The sequence below is a fragment of the Rhinatrema bivittatum genome, chromosome 15 (genome assembly GCF_901001135.1).
Source record: "Rhinatrema bivittatum chromosome 15, aRhiBiv1.1, whole genome shotgun sequence".
NCBI lineage: Eukaryota > Metazoa > Chordata > Amphibia > Gymnophiona > Rhinatrematidae > Rhinatrema > Rhinatrema bivittatum.
Window position 1 is genome coordinate 74,684,314 of NC_042629.1, and position 19,073 is coordinate 74,703,386.

General features: G+C 43.8%; 1 protein-coding gene and 1 long non-coding RNA gene across 2 annotated transcripts in view; one reads left to right on the top strand and one right to left on the bottom strand.

Moving 5' to 3' along the window:
• Nucleotides 1-5,437: 5,437 nt before the first annotated feature.
• LOC115077115 lies at nucleotides 5,438-11,556 on the bottom strand. The gene is made up of 2 exons (XR_003852954.1): nucleotides 11,296-11,556; nucleotides 5,438-5,700 (listed from the first exon to the last, which is right to left on the bottom strand). It is a non-coding gene; the product is annotated as an uncharacterized LOC115077115 (long non-coding RNA).
• Nucleotides 11,557-11,687: 131 nt separating this feature from the next.
• The window catches only part of SSU72 (SSU72 homolog, RNA polymerase II CTD phosphatase), an 81,818-nt gene continuing 74,432 nt past the window's right edge, over nucleotides 11,688-19,073 (top strand). The window contains exon 1 of the mRNA XM_029579318.1: nucleotides 11,688-11,944. Coding sequence (XP_029435178.1) covers nucleotides 11,865-11,944 — 80 coding nt within the window. The 5' untranslated portion in view covers nucleotides 11,688-11,864. The remainder of the gene's footprint in view (nucleotides 11,945-19,073) is intronic.

Here is a 19,073-nt window from a genome sequence, read left to right on the forward strand (position 1 = left end):
TCTCTCTAGTGTGTCCCGATGATACATTTACCCAGTCAATATTGGGGTAATTGAAGTTTCCCATTATTACTGCACTACCAATTTGGTTTGCTTCCCTAATTTCTCTTAGCATTTCACTGTCCATCTCACCATTTTGTCCAGGTGGACGGTAGTATACCCCTAACACTATACTCTTCCCCAACACACGTGGGATTTCTACCCATAAAGATTCAATTGTGCATTTATGGGTAAATGTTTAATCGCCAGTGCACACAAATCCCGGCAGATATGCACTTGGCCAGGCCGTGTGTGTGCTGAGCACATTTTAGAAATAGCCCGGCCATGTGCATATCTGCCGGTATGCGCAGGAGTGCCGGCAGAGCTAAAAGGGGTGGCAGGAGGGCAGGGGCCAGCCAGGACAGCGCCATTAGACTTCTCCGATGAAGAGGAAATAAGTACTGCAACAAAAAAAAAAAAGGATAGGTAGGGTAGGTTTGGGGTCAGGGAGGAGAGGGGAAAAGGGAGGCAGAGTAAGTAGGGTGATAGGGAAATTCTCTCCCAGTCTGAATCCTTAACCTGAGCAAACTGGGAGGGAACTGGGAACGGGCCGATTGCGTCGCCGCATTAATTTTTTAAAAATCATCCCCACGCATGAATCACGACCCGTGCATGTGTGCACCCATGTTATAAAATCGGTGCGTCCATGTGCGCGCGCCGGGAACTGTGTGCGCCTTTTAAAATCTAGCTTTTAGTCTCAACCCGGACATAAAGCTCCACTCCGCCACCAAGATGCTCCTCTCTGTCATTGCGATATAATTTGTACCCCAGTATAGCACTGTCCCATTGGTTATCCTCTTTCCACCACGTCTCTGAGATGCCAATTAAGTCTATATACACAAACTTCTGGTTTTTTTGCCTGCCTGGCTACCTATTTAACACAAATCACACAAAACTCCTGGCTCTTGCCTGCCCTCTGACTAGCTATTCAATACAGACACACACAGACACTAAATAATATACCCCAATTGTTTTACTTCTCTCCAGTACTTTTAATGTTTTAAAAATGTCCCCAGGCAGTACTTACTGATTCTTTCCAGCCACCAGCAAGGTGATCCTCTCCTCTCAGTGCTCCCAGCCAAGTTGATTTCTGGGAGGAAAATGAAGGATCCCACCACCAGTAACATTCAAGTTGCATTGTCTGCCTGTACAGTGGTACATGAAATTTAAAATTGTACTACTGGTCGCTAAGCCCTGTTCCATGGATGCACCCCATGCTCTGTATCTATAACTCAACACGTACTCTCTGCTCTTCACAACGGGGATTGCTAGATGTTCCAGCAGTGTGGCAGGCTCTCTTTGCTGTTGCTCCTATGCTCTGGAACTCTTTACTGGAGAGTCTTCACCTGCTTACTTGTACTAAAACCTTCAAAGCCAGGCTCAAAGCATTTTTATTTCAGCAGGCTTTTGATTAGCAAATTGGGTTTTAAGATGGGGCTCATGTAAGTGACTTTTTATTGGTTTGATAATTTTATTTTGTTTTCTGTGTATTCATTGCTATGTCTATTTTATAACTGTGAACGTTTATTATTATGGCAGGATTGGTTTTCAAGCCAGGGATCAGGTTACTGATTTTAATGTTCTTGATAATTGTTCTATTTTGTTTTATCTGTATGTTTATGTTTAAAATGATGAATGTTCTTATTTTCTACATTGCCTAGGGCTTCGGTATGGGAGACTCAAAAATGCATAATAAATATAAACACATGAACATCAATTCCAGTTCTCTAGACTTCTGGCATTGGCATAAAAACATACTTTGAATTGTTTGTAATTGTATCATAATAATCTGCCAAGAGGTAATCTAGGGACTATCATGGTCTGCCCCATGCATTATGGTTGGGTTTTTGGGTACTTGCCAGGTTCTTATGGCCTGGATTGGCCACTGTTGGAAACAGGATGCTGGGCTTGATGGACCCTTGGTCTGACCCAGTATGGCATGTTCTTATGTTCTTAAGCCGTGTTTTCTATTATTCTGACTTAATTTACATGGTAAATAACGGTAGACATTTGACAGTCTTAGTTTTGATACTCTGATATTTATTTTATAGGGATATGGTTCTTAATTGCGTTACATCTTGTTTTATTAACATTTGTGGCTGTTTAACTAGCGGTATGTTTTTTTATTGCTTACATTCTGCTATGCTCGTTCTTCTCTTCTGATCTTTTTACTGTACTATTGTTTTTTTTAATGTATCAACTATGATAAAAGCTGCCTTGAGCATTATTTGAAGAGACAGGTTACAACTGTAAATAAATAACTTTACCGAGCACAGCGTGATGCACACAGAAACCAAAGTGCTGCAGTCTCCCTTTGTGGTGCTCGGATGCCATCTACTGCTCAAACAGCAACATGCACGCCCACATTTACACTTTTATCAGTCCTTGTAATGTCCTTTTAACCTTTCTAAGCTGGAGGTTTAATTCTCTTGCTTTGACATGGAGCCGCAATGGTCACATTACATCATCATCTCTACAGGTAGATGTGGACAACCAGCAGTCCCCCTGCCCCCATGGAAGAAGAGCTAAAGCAAGCCCTGCTGCAGAGGATTACACAGCAGGGTGGCAGCCCCTAGGCATCTGCCCCGATTATATCCCCAATGGGGGTTAATCTCTGCCCTAATCTCAGGAAAGGGTTGTGCTCCAATCTTAAATTTAGATTGCTGACAGCTTGCAAAGAAAAGAACTGAAGCTTACAGCAACCTCTGCAGGAAGCAGCTTCCTTCCTCAACTTGTGGTTGCTATTGGAAGCTTTCTCAGAAAAGGGTCACAGCTACTTTTTCATTTTCAGTTTTATTTGCATTATTAAAAAAAGACTAAAAACAAAGAAAAACTAAGCCTTTCAGGGTCTAGCCGTTACATATGAGCTATTGCACATGACCCACTGCCCTTTTGAATGATCGATTATACAGCTCACTCCATTTTGGACATTAGTCATTGAAAGAATTCATGCAGTCCTTATGGCCACACGATGATGGATATTTAAAGTTGCATTTTGGAGCATCCTAGTCCTAAATTCATTTTTGTGTTTCGGTATTTTGAGCAAGTTTCTTTATACTGTGGTCAATCATAGCTCAGACATTGCGCTTTGATCCCAGCCAGCAAGGGCTGAGAAGCGATCATAGGTTAACCCTGCAGTTACCAGGCCACGGCTACTACCAACAAGCTTCTTTATTTTGACTCTGTGACTTCGTGCTCACGTCACTATTTTACACACCAACTTCTTGTGCAGTGAAAATGGTGCTGCCAGCTCCAGCCGCGTTCTTTCTGAATTTGGTATGAAGGAAGAATGAGACTGGCAGCGCCAGGATCAGAAGATAAGCTCCCGACTGCAGGTAGAACACAGCCTGACCTTCCTATCCCTTCTTCTCTGTTCAGGACAGAAGCATTATTAAAAAAAACCAAAACAAAACAGCCCGTTAATTAGGACAGTGAAGCATTAGATGGAAGAGTTTCTTCTTAGAGGGGCACTGCTGAGTTTTCCTTTATTATATTTTTGTTTGGAAGTGCAGAGATTCTACTCCATAATGATGGAAGAGTCGTCATTTCTCATGAAAGCCCTTAATCACATCTCCACTGATGTTCCCTCCAGATGGCCACGGCAGCCCGATTACAGCCAGTTAACTCGCTTTTTTTTTTCCCCTTGCTCTGCTCTTACCTTTCCACTGATTCTCTGGATAGGAGGACCCTTTTCTGCTACTAGTGCTGTGTCAGATCACTACAACTTCATAGGGCTGCCACCCTCCCTTCTTGGCACCAAATGCCCACACATGGCACCAACTCCTTCTGTTGGCAGGGGGTGCGGGCAACTAAATCCAACAGTCTGCAAGCCCCTCTTCGCCTCCCCCTGCAGGTGGCCATCAGTCACTTATAGACTGTAAGCTCTTTGGGGAAATCCCTTTCCAAGTGCTGTGAACAGAAATAAATGTGGTGCAGGTGCTGGACTCCCGGCCCTTGCCATGGCAGGACATGGCTGGATACTGAAAGGGCCGTGTAGGAACTGTCCTAGCGCAACGATGACACTAAAGCCCATCTGCCGGGCTGTTTCTTCTTTTGTCAGCCTGAAGCTCACAAGGGCCCATGTCTCTGTTCTGGAGACTTTGCAGCTTGGCTCACTGCTGAGATCATTCTGTCAGCGATTCTGCTATTCAAATGGAAAACTTCAGAGCAGCTGAAAGGTTCCACTCTAAACACACAACACAGCTTGCCCAGGATGAGTCTACATGGCCCCTACAGGGGCATTAAAATGGCAGCAAAAGGGCCAAGAAAGAAAGTTACCTCACAGCTCTGCGGGACAGACACACAGGACTTGCTGGTGGACAGCTGTCCACTGAGAAATTGCTGCCCAGATTACTTATGTACTGGCACTATATCTGGTGGGGGGAGAGGGATTTACATCCAGCCCCAAATGTATGTCCAGGTGATTCCAGAATTCTCAGGAGCCGAGGACTTACCCTCAGTGGCCAGCAGAGGTCACTGTAGTAGCAGAAGCTTCTTCACCCACCCGTCTTGACTCTCAGGACTGAGTCCTGGCATTGCTGACCCCAGAAAGTCCCATCAGACAGGATCCTCGCACCCGAGTCTAGGGCCAGCACTAGACATAGAGGAGCCCGGGACAGAAACGGAGGAATGGGGCTCAGCCAGTGCAGTGCCCCGAGGGGCTGCCTCAGTAACATCACTCAGCTTTGCCAAGGGAGCCCCTTGAGGTGCTAGGGTCTCAAGCAGCTGAGTCTGCCCCCCCCCCCCCCCCTAAAACAGGCCCTACCCGAGTACCCTGCCTCAGCGCTGCAGCCTGAGCCGCAGGACCAGCCTGGTCCATGTGTTTTTAAAAGTGGATTCAAAAGGGAAGACCGACTTTCTTCAAAGCAAGGCAGTGGCCTATACATTCCTTCTATAAGCTGCTACTTTTATTTGAAAGCTATGACTGACACTGACAGTCCCCACATATCCCATGGAGTTCCAACATTTATTTTCCTTCTGTTTGCTCTCTTACGTTATTTTTTTCACCCCTTTGTTCACCTTCCTCCTCAGATTGTGGCTTTCGAAACCCTTGGCCGGAGGGCTGCAGAGCAGTCTCCCCCAAGGTGTGCGCCTCAGTGCTGCTCTTTGGCTGGCAGGGGCTGCCTCGGCATCAGCCACCCTGCCTGGGCCAGAGCGCACCACTTCTGTGGTCATGCCCAACCCAACGGACAAGACACAAAGGGCACTAGCTAGGAAACTAGATTCTGAGCATACGTCGGTCAGCGAGCTGCCTTATCCGTTTCACCAAGGCAAGGAAAGGGATAAGGCAACATATTGTTTGCTAACGTTGCTCACTTGGCACCTTTATTGGCCTCCAAAGGGATAGCATCGCAGCACAGAGCCTAGGGTGGGAGTGAGGACAGAGGAGACTATAGCTTGGTCTATTTTTATTACAGATTTTTATTAGAGATCTGGTAGAGATGTGAGACATAAGTCCTCTATAGTTTCATAGTCAGTGCGTGGAATATAAAGCACGAAGAGTCCTTCAGTGAGCAATGGAGAAACATCTGTTACTGAAGAGATGATGAAGGATGGCAATAGCTGCATTCATTCCCAGGCAGAATGATGATTAGGGGGTGATAATGACAGCAGATGCAGAACCAAACTAGCCATTCACACTCAGCTCGAGACTGGAGACACATCCTGCAAGACAAATGCATTCCGAAAACAAAAGGATGGAAACATTTATGTAGAAGGATGAAGTCATGACCCCTAAACGGCTCCGGGAAGGCTTCTGCCTTTACCCATAAACGACTATGCAGTACAGTTTGTGGCTGCTTTTGCATCGGTGAGATCCATTTCCTGGCCGATGGTTGAAAGCATGCTGCATCCTGAGATGACTGGGCGGATTGTGGAAGGGGGCAGAATAATTTGCCAGATTAGACTAATTATTCTTGCGCCTCCGGAAAAGCTGAATATTTTGAAAAAGTCTAATAAATCTGCAAAACTAATTACTGTATATAGCTTGGGTAATAATGTACAACGAAAGGGAGTATTTATTAAGACCAGAAGTCTTAGTTAACTAATCTTCTGATTTAGGAAGGTTTACATCATCGTTTATATCAAAAAGATCCCTTAAGAATATACTTGGATTTCCCCCTGCACTAAGACTTTTTCCCATGGATACAGAATGAATCAGGCTAGTGGACGTCCATGAATTTGGGTGCTTTGTGACTCTGCACCCCACAGTACTGCAGCCTGACTTTCCTACTGGGGATCTAACTTCTAGCTTCCCACTTAGCTGAGCTGGTAAGAGATCCCCATCTGCTTCAGTCTAGTTGCTTATGTTCATTCTCTTCTCCCTTTATCCTGTCACAGTAATGTAAAAAGCTGATGTTTAGTGTCTGTGAATGCAAGAGAAAATCATCATGTGCAGGGCATTGCACACTAATGAGATAAGACAGAGCTTTATGGCTTCTGTTCCGAGAAAGCTCTGGTCTAGGAAAAAAATGTCCAAATGTGTACAGCTAGTCGACTTGGAGCACTTTTTCCATGTAATGAAAAAAAAGACATTTGGGCCAGCTTGGAGGATACATTTCTCTAGCCTGTGAAAAGTTAAGAACATAAGAAACGCCGTGCTGCATAGAATTCAAACATCTTCAGGACAGACCCAAAGGGGCCCATGCAATAAGATGTGCCCTGAAAACCTTTCCTAGGGCGCACGCAGCCTCGCCACCTGGGCGCTCGATGCAATATTTAAATGAGAAGGGCGCACTAATGGAGAATTGAGCGTCCGCGCCACTCAATAGCTTATTGCATCGGGCGCTCGATACAAGCGTCCGTTTTCATTCCACTTCTTTTTTTGTTATAATTCACTTCAACAACCTCAGCAGAATATTAGGCGCCCCTTGCTATGGACGTCCAAATCATGTGGCAAAAAGACAAGTGCTTTTTTCTCAATGAAGTGAAAACATACAATTATTTTTCTCCACTGAAAGCAGTAAATTAAGTGTCATAATGATACTAAGGTGGAAGGCACACATCACAACACAGAGAAAGCAGAGTTACTTACCTGTATAACAGGTGTTCTCCTAGGACAGCAGGATGTTAGTCCTCAAACATGGGTGACATCATCACATGGAGCCCAGCATAAAACTTTGACTGGCACACTGAGCATGCCCAGCATGCCACTATCCACACTGGGTCCCCCTTCAGTCTCGTAACATAGAATAAGGAAAAAATAAAACAACATAGGAGAAACCCAGGTGGCAGGAGGGTTCGTGAGGACTAACATCCTGCTGTCCTAAGAGAACACCTGTTACAGGTAAGCAGCTTTGCTTTCTCCTAGGACAAGTAGGATGGTAGTCCTCACATAGCTACAGGCTGTCCCGAAGAAGAGGTAAGACCAACACACACCTAAGCAGATGCCAAAGGGCACAAAAACACAGGTGCTGTTGGTAATAGAGGTAGACAGCCTGAACCCGAAAAAAGGGCCCTAGGTAGGAAGAGTTGGGTGTTACAGGTGAAAGACATTCCGAAGGACAGATTGGCCGAAACTGCTGTCGTGTCGGCCATCCCTGTCTAAGCAGTAATGGGCGACGAAAGTAGGAAGAGAACTCCACTTTGCAGCCTTGCGGATTTCAGCTACGGGAATTGCACACAAGTCGGCCACCGAAGCCGCCAAGACTCTGACCAAGTGAGCCTTGACATGGCCTCCAAGCTGAAGGCCCGCCTGCACATAGCAGAAGGAAATACAATCCGCCAGCCAGTTTGACAGCGTTTGCTTGTTAACTGCAACCCCCAGTCTATTCTTGTTGAATGAGATGAAGAGTTGCGTGGTCTGCCTATGGTCCATTCGAGGTAGAAAGCTAAAGCCCTCTTGCAATCCAAGCTGTGCAGAGTCCTTTCGCCCTGGTGCGAATGAGGCCCAGGAAAAAAGGTGGGCAGGACAATTGACTAGGTAAGATGAAAATCAGTCACCACTCTAGGCAGGAACTTAAGGTGACACCTGTCGGCTTCGGCGGACTAGACTCGCCAGAGATGCCACAGCAAGTGCCCGATCGCGAGGAAAAAAGGCCCGGGCCTGTGACGTGACCAGACGGGCACCGATGAAGTCCAATTGAGGCGATGGGGTGAGATGGGACTTTGGGTAGTTGATAACAAACCAGAGGGACTCCAGCACCTGAATGGTCAAGCGAAGGAGCGAAGCACCCCCTCCTGGATGGCGCTCTTGACAAGCTAATCATCCAAGTAGGGAAACATATGCACCCCCAGCCGGCGGAGGTGCACACCCACTACTGCCAGGCATTTGGTGAAGACCTGTGAGGCCAAAGCAAGGCCGAATGGCAACACTGTGTACTGGAAGTGGCTGTCGCACACGAGGAACTGTAGATACTTCCTGTAACTGGGGAAATCTCGATGTGGGCGAATGCACCTTTGAGGAGGGGAATCAGAGTGCCCAGCGAGACCATCTTGAACTTTTCTCTTTGCAGAAATTTGTTCAAGGCCCTCAGATCCAAGATGGGGCGGAGCCCCCTGTTCTCTTTGGAATCAGGAAACAGCGGTACAGGTTCTACTGCTCTGGCCATTACAAGGGCGGAGAGCTCTGTCCAGAGAATTTCCTGATGCAGGGACTGGCCCCACGATGGGCAGGGGGGAGAGTTGCAGGGACATCCAGGAAGTTCATCCAATACCTTTGACGAATGGTGGACAAGACCAACTGGTCTGAGGTGACTGTGGCCAGTGGTCCACAAAGGTCCGTAGCTGACCTCCGGACCAGAGGTACCAACATCGCAGGTATGGTTACAGGGCTTATGCTCCTCGCAGCCAGTCCAAACCCTGTAGCGGAGCTCTGCTGTGGTGCCGGCTGAGGCCTGGGGGTCTGCTGCTCCCTAGAGAGGTCCCTAGAATCCACCGATGGCATGCGGACACGTGAGGCCGAAGGATATTTCCTGGCAGAGGACGGTGGGTCTGACGTATTGGCCAAGAGATGCTGGAGGGTCTCAAGTGATCCTTCAACTGAACCACAGCATCCCTCACTTTATCTCCAGATTCTTGCCAGCAGAGGGCAGGTCTGGAGCTTCTCTTGGACCTCCAGAAACTGGTCATTTGACACCTATTAGAGGCCACTGAAGTGGAACACAGATTATAACTTTTTTCTTCTCTCTGATCTTTATGACCTCTAATGCTAGGGCATAAGAAAAGAGATGAGTTAGTCTCTTCAGTCCTTCTGTTTAAGTATACAGGGCAAAAAGGAGGTGATATTGCCCTTGTATAAGCGCTGGTGGAACTCATTTGCAAAACTGTTTACAATTCTGGAGACCACACCTTGAAAAGGATATAAACTGAAAGAAGTCAGTCAAGGGTGGCTACTAAAAGGCTTGGTGGTCTTTGATCTAAAGCATATGGGGACAGACTTAAGGATCTAAACATGTACACACTACAAGAGAGGCAGAATAAGGGAGATATGATAGAAACATTTAAATACCTCCTCCAAGGTACCAATGGAAAGGAGGCTCTAGGATGAGGGGGAAAAGACAGAAGACTCTGGAATAAACTAAGAAAATATTTCTTTGCATAGAGGGTTATGAAATGCATGGAACAGCCTCCCAGTGGAGGTGGTAGAGACAGGGATAGTATCTGAAGATGGTGAAGCAATGTGACAAGGTGATAGCTAAAGCCAGAAGAATGCAGGGCTGCACAGAGAGGAATAACCAGTAAGAAAAAGGAGGTGATAATCCCCTTGTACAGGGCCTTGGTGAGGCCTCACCTGGAGTACTGGGTTCAGTTCTGACGACCGTATCTCAAAACGGACAGAGACAGGACAGAATCGGTACAAAGAAGGGCAACCAAAATGGTGTAGGATCTGTATCAGAAGACTTATGAGAAGAGGCTGAAGGATCTGAATATGTATACCTTGAAGGAGAGGAGGTGCAGAGGAGATATGATTCAGAATGGTTTTAATGATGCATGTTCCTCAAACCTTTTCTGGAGGAAAAGAAACAGAAGAACTAGGAGTCATGATATGAAACTTCAGGGGGGATGACTTGGAACCAACATCAGGAAATATTTCTTCACGGAAAGGGTGGTGGATGCCTGGAATGCCCTTCCAGAAGAGGTGGTGAAGATAAAAAACAGTAAATAAATTAAAAAATGCATGGGATAAACACTGTGGATCACTAAGGGCTAGAGCTGGAAATTAAGAAAAGGGTGCATGGGTTGTAATCAGCATGGAGCAACAGCTTACATAATCTTGAAGCAACTTCAACAGGGGGGGGGGAGAATTGGATTCAGATGACAACCAACACTGGGCCCTGACTTTTACAGTCCAGGGTACAAGCACAGGACTGCTTCTACGGCCAAATCCAAAAGCAAAGCATGTTCAAACAGCAGCTTTGTATGAATTATCAGGAAGGCTTCTCATCCTCTAAAAATGTTGCCAGCAGTAATTTTGTTATGGGTTTGATGGTTGCTTGGTTTTGATTATTAATATTACTACCCTTAACATAAAACTCGGGGGTTACCTGTACAGAGTGGCAGTTACTAGGATACAAAGTTTGATGGGTATGTGGATGGACCATTTGGCCTTTTTCTGCCGTCATTACTATATTACTATGACAGCATGGGACAAGCACTGGGGACCTCTGAGGGAACAATAGAGATTGTAGAAATGAGATGTTGTTGTGGATAAGAAGACAAGATAGGCCAAGGCTTCCTAAATTTATCCTAGGGATCCCACAGCCAATCAGGTTTTCAGAATATCCACTATGAATAAGAAATTTGCATATCACAGAAACTCAGTATATACATATTTATCTCATGCATATTCAATGTGGATATCCTGAAAAGTGTGGTCCCCAGGATAGGTTTGGGGAGCCATATGTTTTTTTTCTGCTGTTATGCTTCTCTGTTTCAAAATTGTTTTCTATACCACCACATGGAACTTCTGTTCTCCCTCTTCCTATCCAACAAATATTCCTAAAACTAGCTTCTAAAGTTGTTCTGAGTTTATCACGTGTCCATGGGACATACTAAATGCATGCATATGACCAAATGGTCCATCCAATCTACCCAGCAGTGTTTTTCCACTTTGGATAGATGCTCCTACAGATTCCTATATGGAGCCCAATACACTCTCTCCAGCTTCTCCTATGAGAGTAATTATATAATCAAAACATCAATAAACCTGTTTCTTAACTTTTTGTCTCCTTTCCATTTTTTTGCCCCCCAATATATGTATTGGGTTTCTTGTATTTGTAAAATAAAAAAAAATTGTGGGCCATCCATTGTGGCACTTACCTGGATTAAACAACTCTATGTCCATCCGTGCCTCAATCTAACGAAGGTAAGCAGTGAGGTACGATATTAATATTACTCCCAATGGCGTCCAGTACCGATTTTTTTCCTCAAACCAGGAGAACAAGAACAACAAAGCAGAGAGAGGTGATATTGAGTAACGGTGATGTGGAGTTTTCTTTGGCTGGTAGGCAAGCCACCTCCCCCCGCTGCTGGGAACTCCTGGCACGAGTAGGCCCACGTCTGCCGCCATGACATAATGGCCAAGCCGGGTCCGGCTTCCGCAGTCACCGGCCCTGACGTCACTTCCGACCTGAGCGCCGGCGCCATTTTGTCAGAGCGGCGCAGGAGCTTGTCAGCAGCGGTTCCCTTTCGGTGGCAGCTTATTTTCTTTTCTTTCTTGTTTTTTTTTTTCTTTCTTGTTTTTTTTTTTTAAATTGAAACTAAATGAAATTAAAGCTGGTTTGGTGAGCAAGGGAAAGAAGCCACCGCGGTAGTTGGGGGTTTTCCTGGTGTCGGGCGTAGCCGCCGGTGGCTTGGTGGTGGGTGGGGGGGAGGGAAAGGGCAGGAAAATGCCGCTGTCGCCGCTGAGGGTGGCCGTGGTGTGTTCGAGCAACCAGAACCGGAGCATGGAGGCTCACAACATCCTGAGGTGAGGAAGGAGGCCCGGCCGGAGCCCGGGTACTGTGGAGGAGGGAAGGAGGCTCCGCGTTATGGCGCCGGACGGGGCCTTTCCTTCCTCTAGCTCGAGGACAAGGCTTTAGAGACACGAACAGGGGGGGGCGCCTGGGCCGTGGGGTGGAGCGCTCCGTGTCGGCAGCTGCTTTCTGGGGAAAGGGGGAGGGAGGGGAAGGAGAGAGGAAGGGCGCAGCTCTCCTCTCATCCGCCTTGAGGTTTGCGCAAGGGCCCAGAACGGCCGGGAGATGGGGGAGCCTCCCTAAGCATCCAGTGCGAGGACTTCACCTGCCTTCCAAAATAACGCAGCAAGTATTTCCTTTCCCCTCTCGCTCATCTGTCTCCATCTCAACTCTCCCCTCCCGGATGCCACCTCTGCCTTTTTGTGGGGAGTGTAGATTACAGGAACACATGCATTTGGATGCTGTGTGCGCATCTATCTGTAACTCTCTCTATACACACACACACACCTTGCCAGATTGTGAAACTAAATAGATTTTTGGAAATCGCACCGTTTTCTGGCAGATGGATTGGAGGAGTGGGACTCGGTATGGCGGTTTAGAACTCGGAAAAGCTTTGCTCTCCTTCTTAGGTGAATATTCATTTTCCGATTTCTCAACTATTTTTTTCTGTATTTACACGTATTTTTGGTTATAAAACAATACAAAGGGTAAACCATGGTTCTATTTACAAAATCTTGGGCTTGGGAAATGCACTTTTACTAATTACATAGTATTATCCGGGGATGGGTTGGAATTTGTAAGTCACCTCCCCTGTTAAGTGGTTTAGAATTTTTTTTCCCCATGTTTTATCCACTTACACATTTACGATTTTAAGATTGAAATGGTATGGAAGTTAAACGTTGCCAGTCTTAATGATTTTAAACTTCTGTAGCTTTAAGATAAGTAATATAAAATCCCTTTAAAATCACTATTATATACTTCCTTTGCTTACAATCATTTCTTTCAGTGCCAGATCTGTGTGATCTTGGAGGTCTTCGAGCACAGTCTGTGGAGCCTCAGTAGACCTTTCTTACAGGTGGAAAGAGTGGAGTAGTTTTGAATTCAGCCTCCTTATTACAGAGGAGAATTTGACTAGAATTTTAAAAAGTACATTATGTAACAGTTTGGGGGGATCAGGTCACTGGTGATGCAAACATACAAATACATGCACAATATAATAAACCGTAACAGCAAAGATATGATACTTATAAAACTATGCTGTGATCACTTTGTCAAAAAAAACCACCTTACTGGATCCTACCTGCTCTAACTATCCTTCCATGGCTCTCCCTTTCACATCTAGATGATTTGAATGTGTGGTTCACCTCTGCTGTCTTGATACTTCTGTCTCCAGCTGTCCTGGATCCACTTCAGTTAGCCTTTTGGCCACTTTCTGCATTCCACAGAAACTGCTTAAGTTTATAATAAGACTTGTAACAAGGGCCTTTACTCAGTCCTTATCCTTTCGACTCCGTTGATCAATCTTATCACATTGTACTCTGTTAGACTTAAGGGCTACTCTATTTTAGTTTTCTTCTTAACTTTTCTCATCATGCGTTTACTGTATTCTTTGGTGATTCTTATTCCACAGCTGGGTGTGTTTTAAGGCTCTGTCCTGGGCTCTCTTCTCCTTGGTGCTGTGATCTCCTAAGGCTTTTAGTACCACTTCATGTTGATAACTCTCAGATCTAGCTGTCTGCACCTGGAATTTCACTATAAATCCAGTCCCCAAACTGTCTGAAATTGCTGCCTGGATGTCCTATTGCCACCTTAAACTTAACATGACCCAAGACACTGTTTTTCCCCCTCAACCCCAAATCCACATCCCTCTTTCTTTTTCTGGATCGCATGCTTATCCTAGTTTCCTTAGTCTGAAACTTTGGGGTCATCTTTGTTTCTCTATAATGGGAGACTTGTTACTCCGATACTGACTAGGTAAATATTGCATCAGGCAGGTGCTAGGAAGGTAAAATTTCTAGATGAAATAAATGACTGTTTCATGGAACAATTGGTTTAAGAAACAATGAGATGGGGAGCCATTTTAGAGTTAATTCTTAGTGAAACTGAGGATTTGGAGCAACAGTGATCATAATGCGGTCAAATTTGAGTTAATGACTGGCGGAAGGACATTAAATAAATCTATTGCTTAGCATTGATCTTTCAAAAGGGAAACTGATAAAATGAGGAAACCAGAAAAGAGGTGCAGCTACAAAGTTTACATCAGGCATGTACACTGTTTAAAAATCTTGGAAACCCAGACCAGATGTATTCCATGCGTTAGTAAAGGCAGAAGGAAGGCCAAACAACTTCCAGCATGGTTAAAAGGTGAGGTGAAAGAAGCTGTTTTAGCCAAAAACTTCTTTTAAAAATTAGAAAAAGAAATCAATTGAAAAAAATTGGAAAATTCCTAATCATTGGTAAGTTAGATGTAAAAAAAAAAAACCCGATAAGGCAGGCAAAAAGAATGTGAAAATAAGTTAGCTGTAGAGGCAATAGCTCATAACACCTTTTTAAAAATATATTCACATCAAGAAGCCTATGAAGGGAGTCTGTTGGCCCATAAGATCAGTGAATTAAAGGGGCACTTAGGGAAGACAAGACCATAGCAGAATAAATTAATTTTGTTTGGTGTCTACACATGCTAGAAATGGTATTTCATGGTGAGCTTGGATAATGTAATCCAGGTAGATTGTCAAACTAAAGAGTAGCAAATTTCTTGGGCCAGATGATTTACACCCCATAGTTCTTGAGACAACTCAAAAGTGAAATTGCAGATCTATTCCTAGTAGTTTGTAAACTGTCATTAAAATCGTCCATTCTACCTGAAGATTGGAGAGTGGCCAATGTGACATTGATCTTTAAAAAGGGTTCCAGGGGTGATCTATAGAAACAGAAATGACAGCAGAAGAAGACCAAATGGCCCATCCAGTCTGCCCAGCAAGCTTTCACACTTTTTTTCCTCATACTTATCTGTTACTCTTGGCCCTTATTAGTAACTTTTTGGTTCTAGTTACCTTCCACCCCCGCCATTGATGTAGAGAGCAGTGCTGGAGCTGCATCTAAGTAATGTATCTAGCTTAATTGGTTAGAGGTAGTAACTGCCGCAATAAGCAAGCTACTCCCATGCTAATTTGTTTACCCAGCCTGTGCCATTCAGTCCTTGTTGGTTGATGTCTGAATATAAATTCTTTTCTTTATCCCCCCTGCCGTTGAAGCAGTGAGTTGCGCTGGATATGTATTCCAAGTGAAGTATCAGGCTTAATTGATTTGGGGTAGTAACCACCGAAAAAAGCAATCTACACCCATAATTATTTGTTTACCCAGACTATGTAATTCAGACCTTGTTGGTTGTTGCCTGAACATAAATCCTCTTTTCCTCTTTCCCCCATACCGTTGAAGCAGAGAGCTATGCTGGATAGGCATTGAAAGTGAAGTATCAGACTTACTTGGTTTGGGGTAGTAACTGCCGCAACAAGCAAGCTACTCCCCCCCGCTTTTTTTGTGAATTAACAGTGAGGATGTTTATTGAATAAGGGTATTTATCTCTAGGTAGTAGCTGTCATTCCCGCAAGCCACCCCCATGCTTCTTCTCTTCATTCACATCCTCTAGACTTTATGGATCAGTATGGATAGATCTGGGAAACTATAGACCAGTGAGCCTGACTTCAGTGCCAGGAGAAGTCATAGAAACTATTCTAAAGAGCAAAATCACAGAATATATAGAAAGGCATGGTTTAATGGGACACAGCATGGATTTACAGACAGGAAGTCTTGCTGTACCAAGTTGCTCCTTTTTTGAAGGGGTTAAACGTGGATAATGGTGATTCAGTATTAGATTTTCAGAAGATGTTGGGCAAAGTCCCTCATAGAAGATGCCTGAGAAAAATAAAAAGTCATGGGGGAATGTTCTTTTGTGGATTGCAAACTGGTTAAAAAAAATAGGAAACGGAGTAGGAGTAAAAGGTCAGTTTTCTCAGTGGAGAATGTAAGCGATGGAGAGTGCCTCAGGGATCTGTACTGGGACGCTGCTTTTTTATATTTTTAAATAAACTGGAAAAGGGAACAAATGAGGTGATCAAATTGCAGATGAGACAAAATTTATTCAGAAGAGTGAAATCAAAAGTAGATTGTTTGAAATTGCAGGAAGACCTTGTGAGAGTGGGAGATGACATACAGGCAGGCAAGTGCAGAGGATGCACATAGGAAAAAGTAACCCACATTGTAGTTAATGTTTTATTTCATATTAGGAGTTACTGCCCAGGAATAGGATCTGGGCATTGTGGACAGTACTTTAAAATTCTTGGCTCAGTGTTTTGCTTTGACAGCTAATGTTAGAAATTATGAAAGGAATGGCGAATGTCATAATACTTCATCATGCCTTGGTGAGTACTGTGTACAATTGTGGTCACCACTTCACAAAAAAGATAGAGCTGAACTGGAAAAGGTACAGAAATAGAATGGCTCCTCTGAGGAAAGGCTAAAGAGGTTAGGGCTGTTCATCTTGAGAAAGCTAAGTGGAGATGATTTTTTAGATCTATCACATGAGCCAGATGGAATGAATACATGTGAATTGATTTACTCTTTTTAAATAAAAACTAGGGGACACTCCATGAAGTTAGTAAGTAGTACATTTTAAAACTGGAGAAACATTGTTATCTCAATACACCATTAAGCTCTGGAATTCACTGCTGGAGGATGTGGTAAAAGCAGCTAGCATAGCTGGGTTTAAAAACAAGTTTGGACAAGTTCTTGGAGATCCATGACCTGTTATTAACCAGACACACTTGGGAAAAACCTCTACTTATCCCTGGGAAATATAGCATCATGGGATCTATTGACAATACTTGGTGGCTGGGTTTAGGGTCCATGGTTGCAGCATTTCAGAAGCAGCCTTGGTGTGTGGCCCCTGTTTGAGGATTGTTTTAATGAGTAGCTTAAGCAAGTTAAGAGGGGATATAAAATAGGGGGAAAACTCCAGGTAGGTGTGAATCAAGGCTCATGGGCCAGTAGTCTTAATAGTTACAAGTTATAACTGGAAGCCCAAAGGAACAGGAGTAAACTGCAGGGCCCAAAAAGTAGTACAGTGAGCATCTTCCAGAGGATCTATTTGAACCTTAACTGAAATCAGACCATTACCTTTTAATACTGGATTGATAGCCTCGTCTCCTAGGGAATTGTAAATGGGATTTCTTCCAAGAGCGACAGAGTGCAGGTTTGGGGGGAGGAGCAAGTACTGATTAAAAGCCCTTATCCTTTATTTCTGAAAGGGAAGAGTGGTCAGTTTATGGGGGACACGTTTTCATGAAACCTGGAACACTGTTTTACCCATCCGACTTCATTTAAACAAATTATGCACAGTAAACTGAAATAGCTTAGGTTGCTCATAAAAAGTCCATTTTTTAGTTTGCGGCGTTCCACTCTAATGGAATGGCAGGTATTGGATGTACTCATATACAGTTTGCAGTAGTAATCAGCTATTTTCTTTATACCAAGGTGGACAAATTCTGAACATTTGGCCCTAACCACAAATTTTAGGAGCCAAAGCATCTTTTTATTTTTTTTTTCCTGGGTATAGGTGGCTTTTTTAATGTATTTTTATACTTGGTGCATAATTAGGCTCTGGAACTAATTGCCAGAGGATGTGGTGAAAGCGGTTAGTGTAGCTGGATTTAAAAAAAAAAAAAAAAAAAGGTTTGGACAAGTTCCTGGAGGAAAAGTCCATAAATCATTATTAAGGTGGAGTTGCAGAAATCCCCTTCTTATCCCTGGGATAAGCAGCTTGGGATCTCTCTACCCCTTGGGATCCTGCCAGGTACCTGTGACCTGGATTGGCCCCGGCTGGACACAGGATACTGGGCTTGATGGAGCCTTGGTCTGTCCCAGTATAGCAAATCTTTTATGTTTTTTTTTGGTTTTTTTTTTCAATTTTTTCTTTATTCAATTTTCATTCAAAGCAATTTTCAAACAAAAATACACCATAAGTAATTTTGATACTGTAAAATAACTCATAATATATCCATACATAAACTTAGTATCTCAATTATATCTTATAATTGGGGGAAAAAATCATATATATCTCAATTTACAAATAATATAATCAGTAATCGGAGGAGGAGAGAAGGACATTTACTTTCTTATGACCATCTAATTTCCACTTTCTATATTTTTATCTTGCAAAAAAGTTTCCAAATGTAATGGGTCAGAAAAACTAAATCTATTTCCCTGAAAAGTAACATAACATGTACTTGGATATTTCATCTTTTATGTTTTTAATCAGAACTTTTTCTTGTTTTGTGCCATTCCTTTTTTTTCCCCCTCACACTATGCCTTTGTTCTTCTCCTAGCTTCTCTGCCCATTTACTCTCTTCTAGCTTTGTTCCCTGGGCTAGTGCTGGCAGTAGTGACCTTTCTCCTCAGGCCAGAATCAGCGGCAGAAGCCAGTCCTCAAATTAAAGGTATCCAGGTGATTTGGCACTTGGATTTCCCAGCCCTGTTTACAGAGGGGTTTTATTTTCAGCATTCAAAGGTCTGACTGAAACCAATATCTGGTTTATATATTTTTTTTGTCTCTACTTCAGATTGGCAGGTCTGCTGCTTCGGAGTCTGATTATGTAAAATATTGTATGAGAATTATTTTGATTTGGGTTCAGTATAGTTTGTATTCTGGGAGTGCAGTCATTAGTATCATGTAGGGTTTGGTGTGGGCGGCTTACATGTCTTAACAGCTTGAAGGCAGTTAGGTTGAAAAGGCCTGAGGTCCAAGTTTATACTCAGCTGTTAGGGCAATATAAGGGAAAGTGAAAAAGCACATGATATGAATCCGTATATTAGCAATGACATGTCCACCAATGTGTGTGTTTCTTTCTAAAAATGGGTTCAATTTATTTTTGAAGTGCTAGGGTAGCTATAGTGACTTAGACTATCACATTTCCATATTTTCTCCACTTTAAATAGTGGTAGAATTCTTTGATGCCCAGGAAAAGCCACTTTGTCCTGGGGCTGCTCCCTGCCCTGGAGATTGTGTGTGCTATCTTATTCATAGATGGATTATAATAAACATTGGTTAAAAGGGAAAAACAATCAAAAATATAAGCAAAAAGCCAA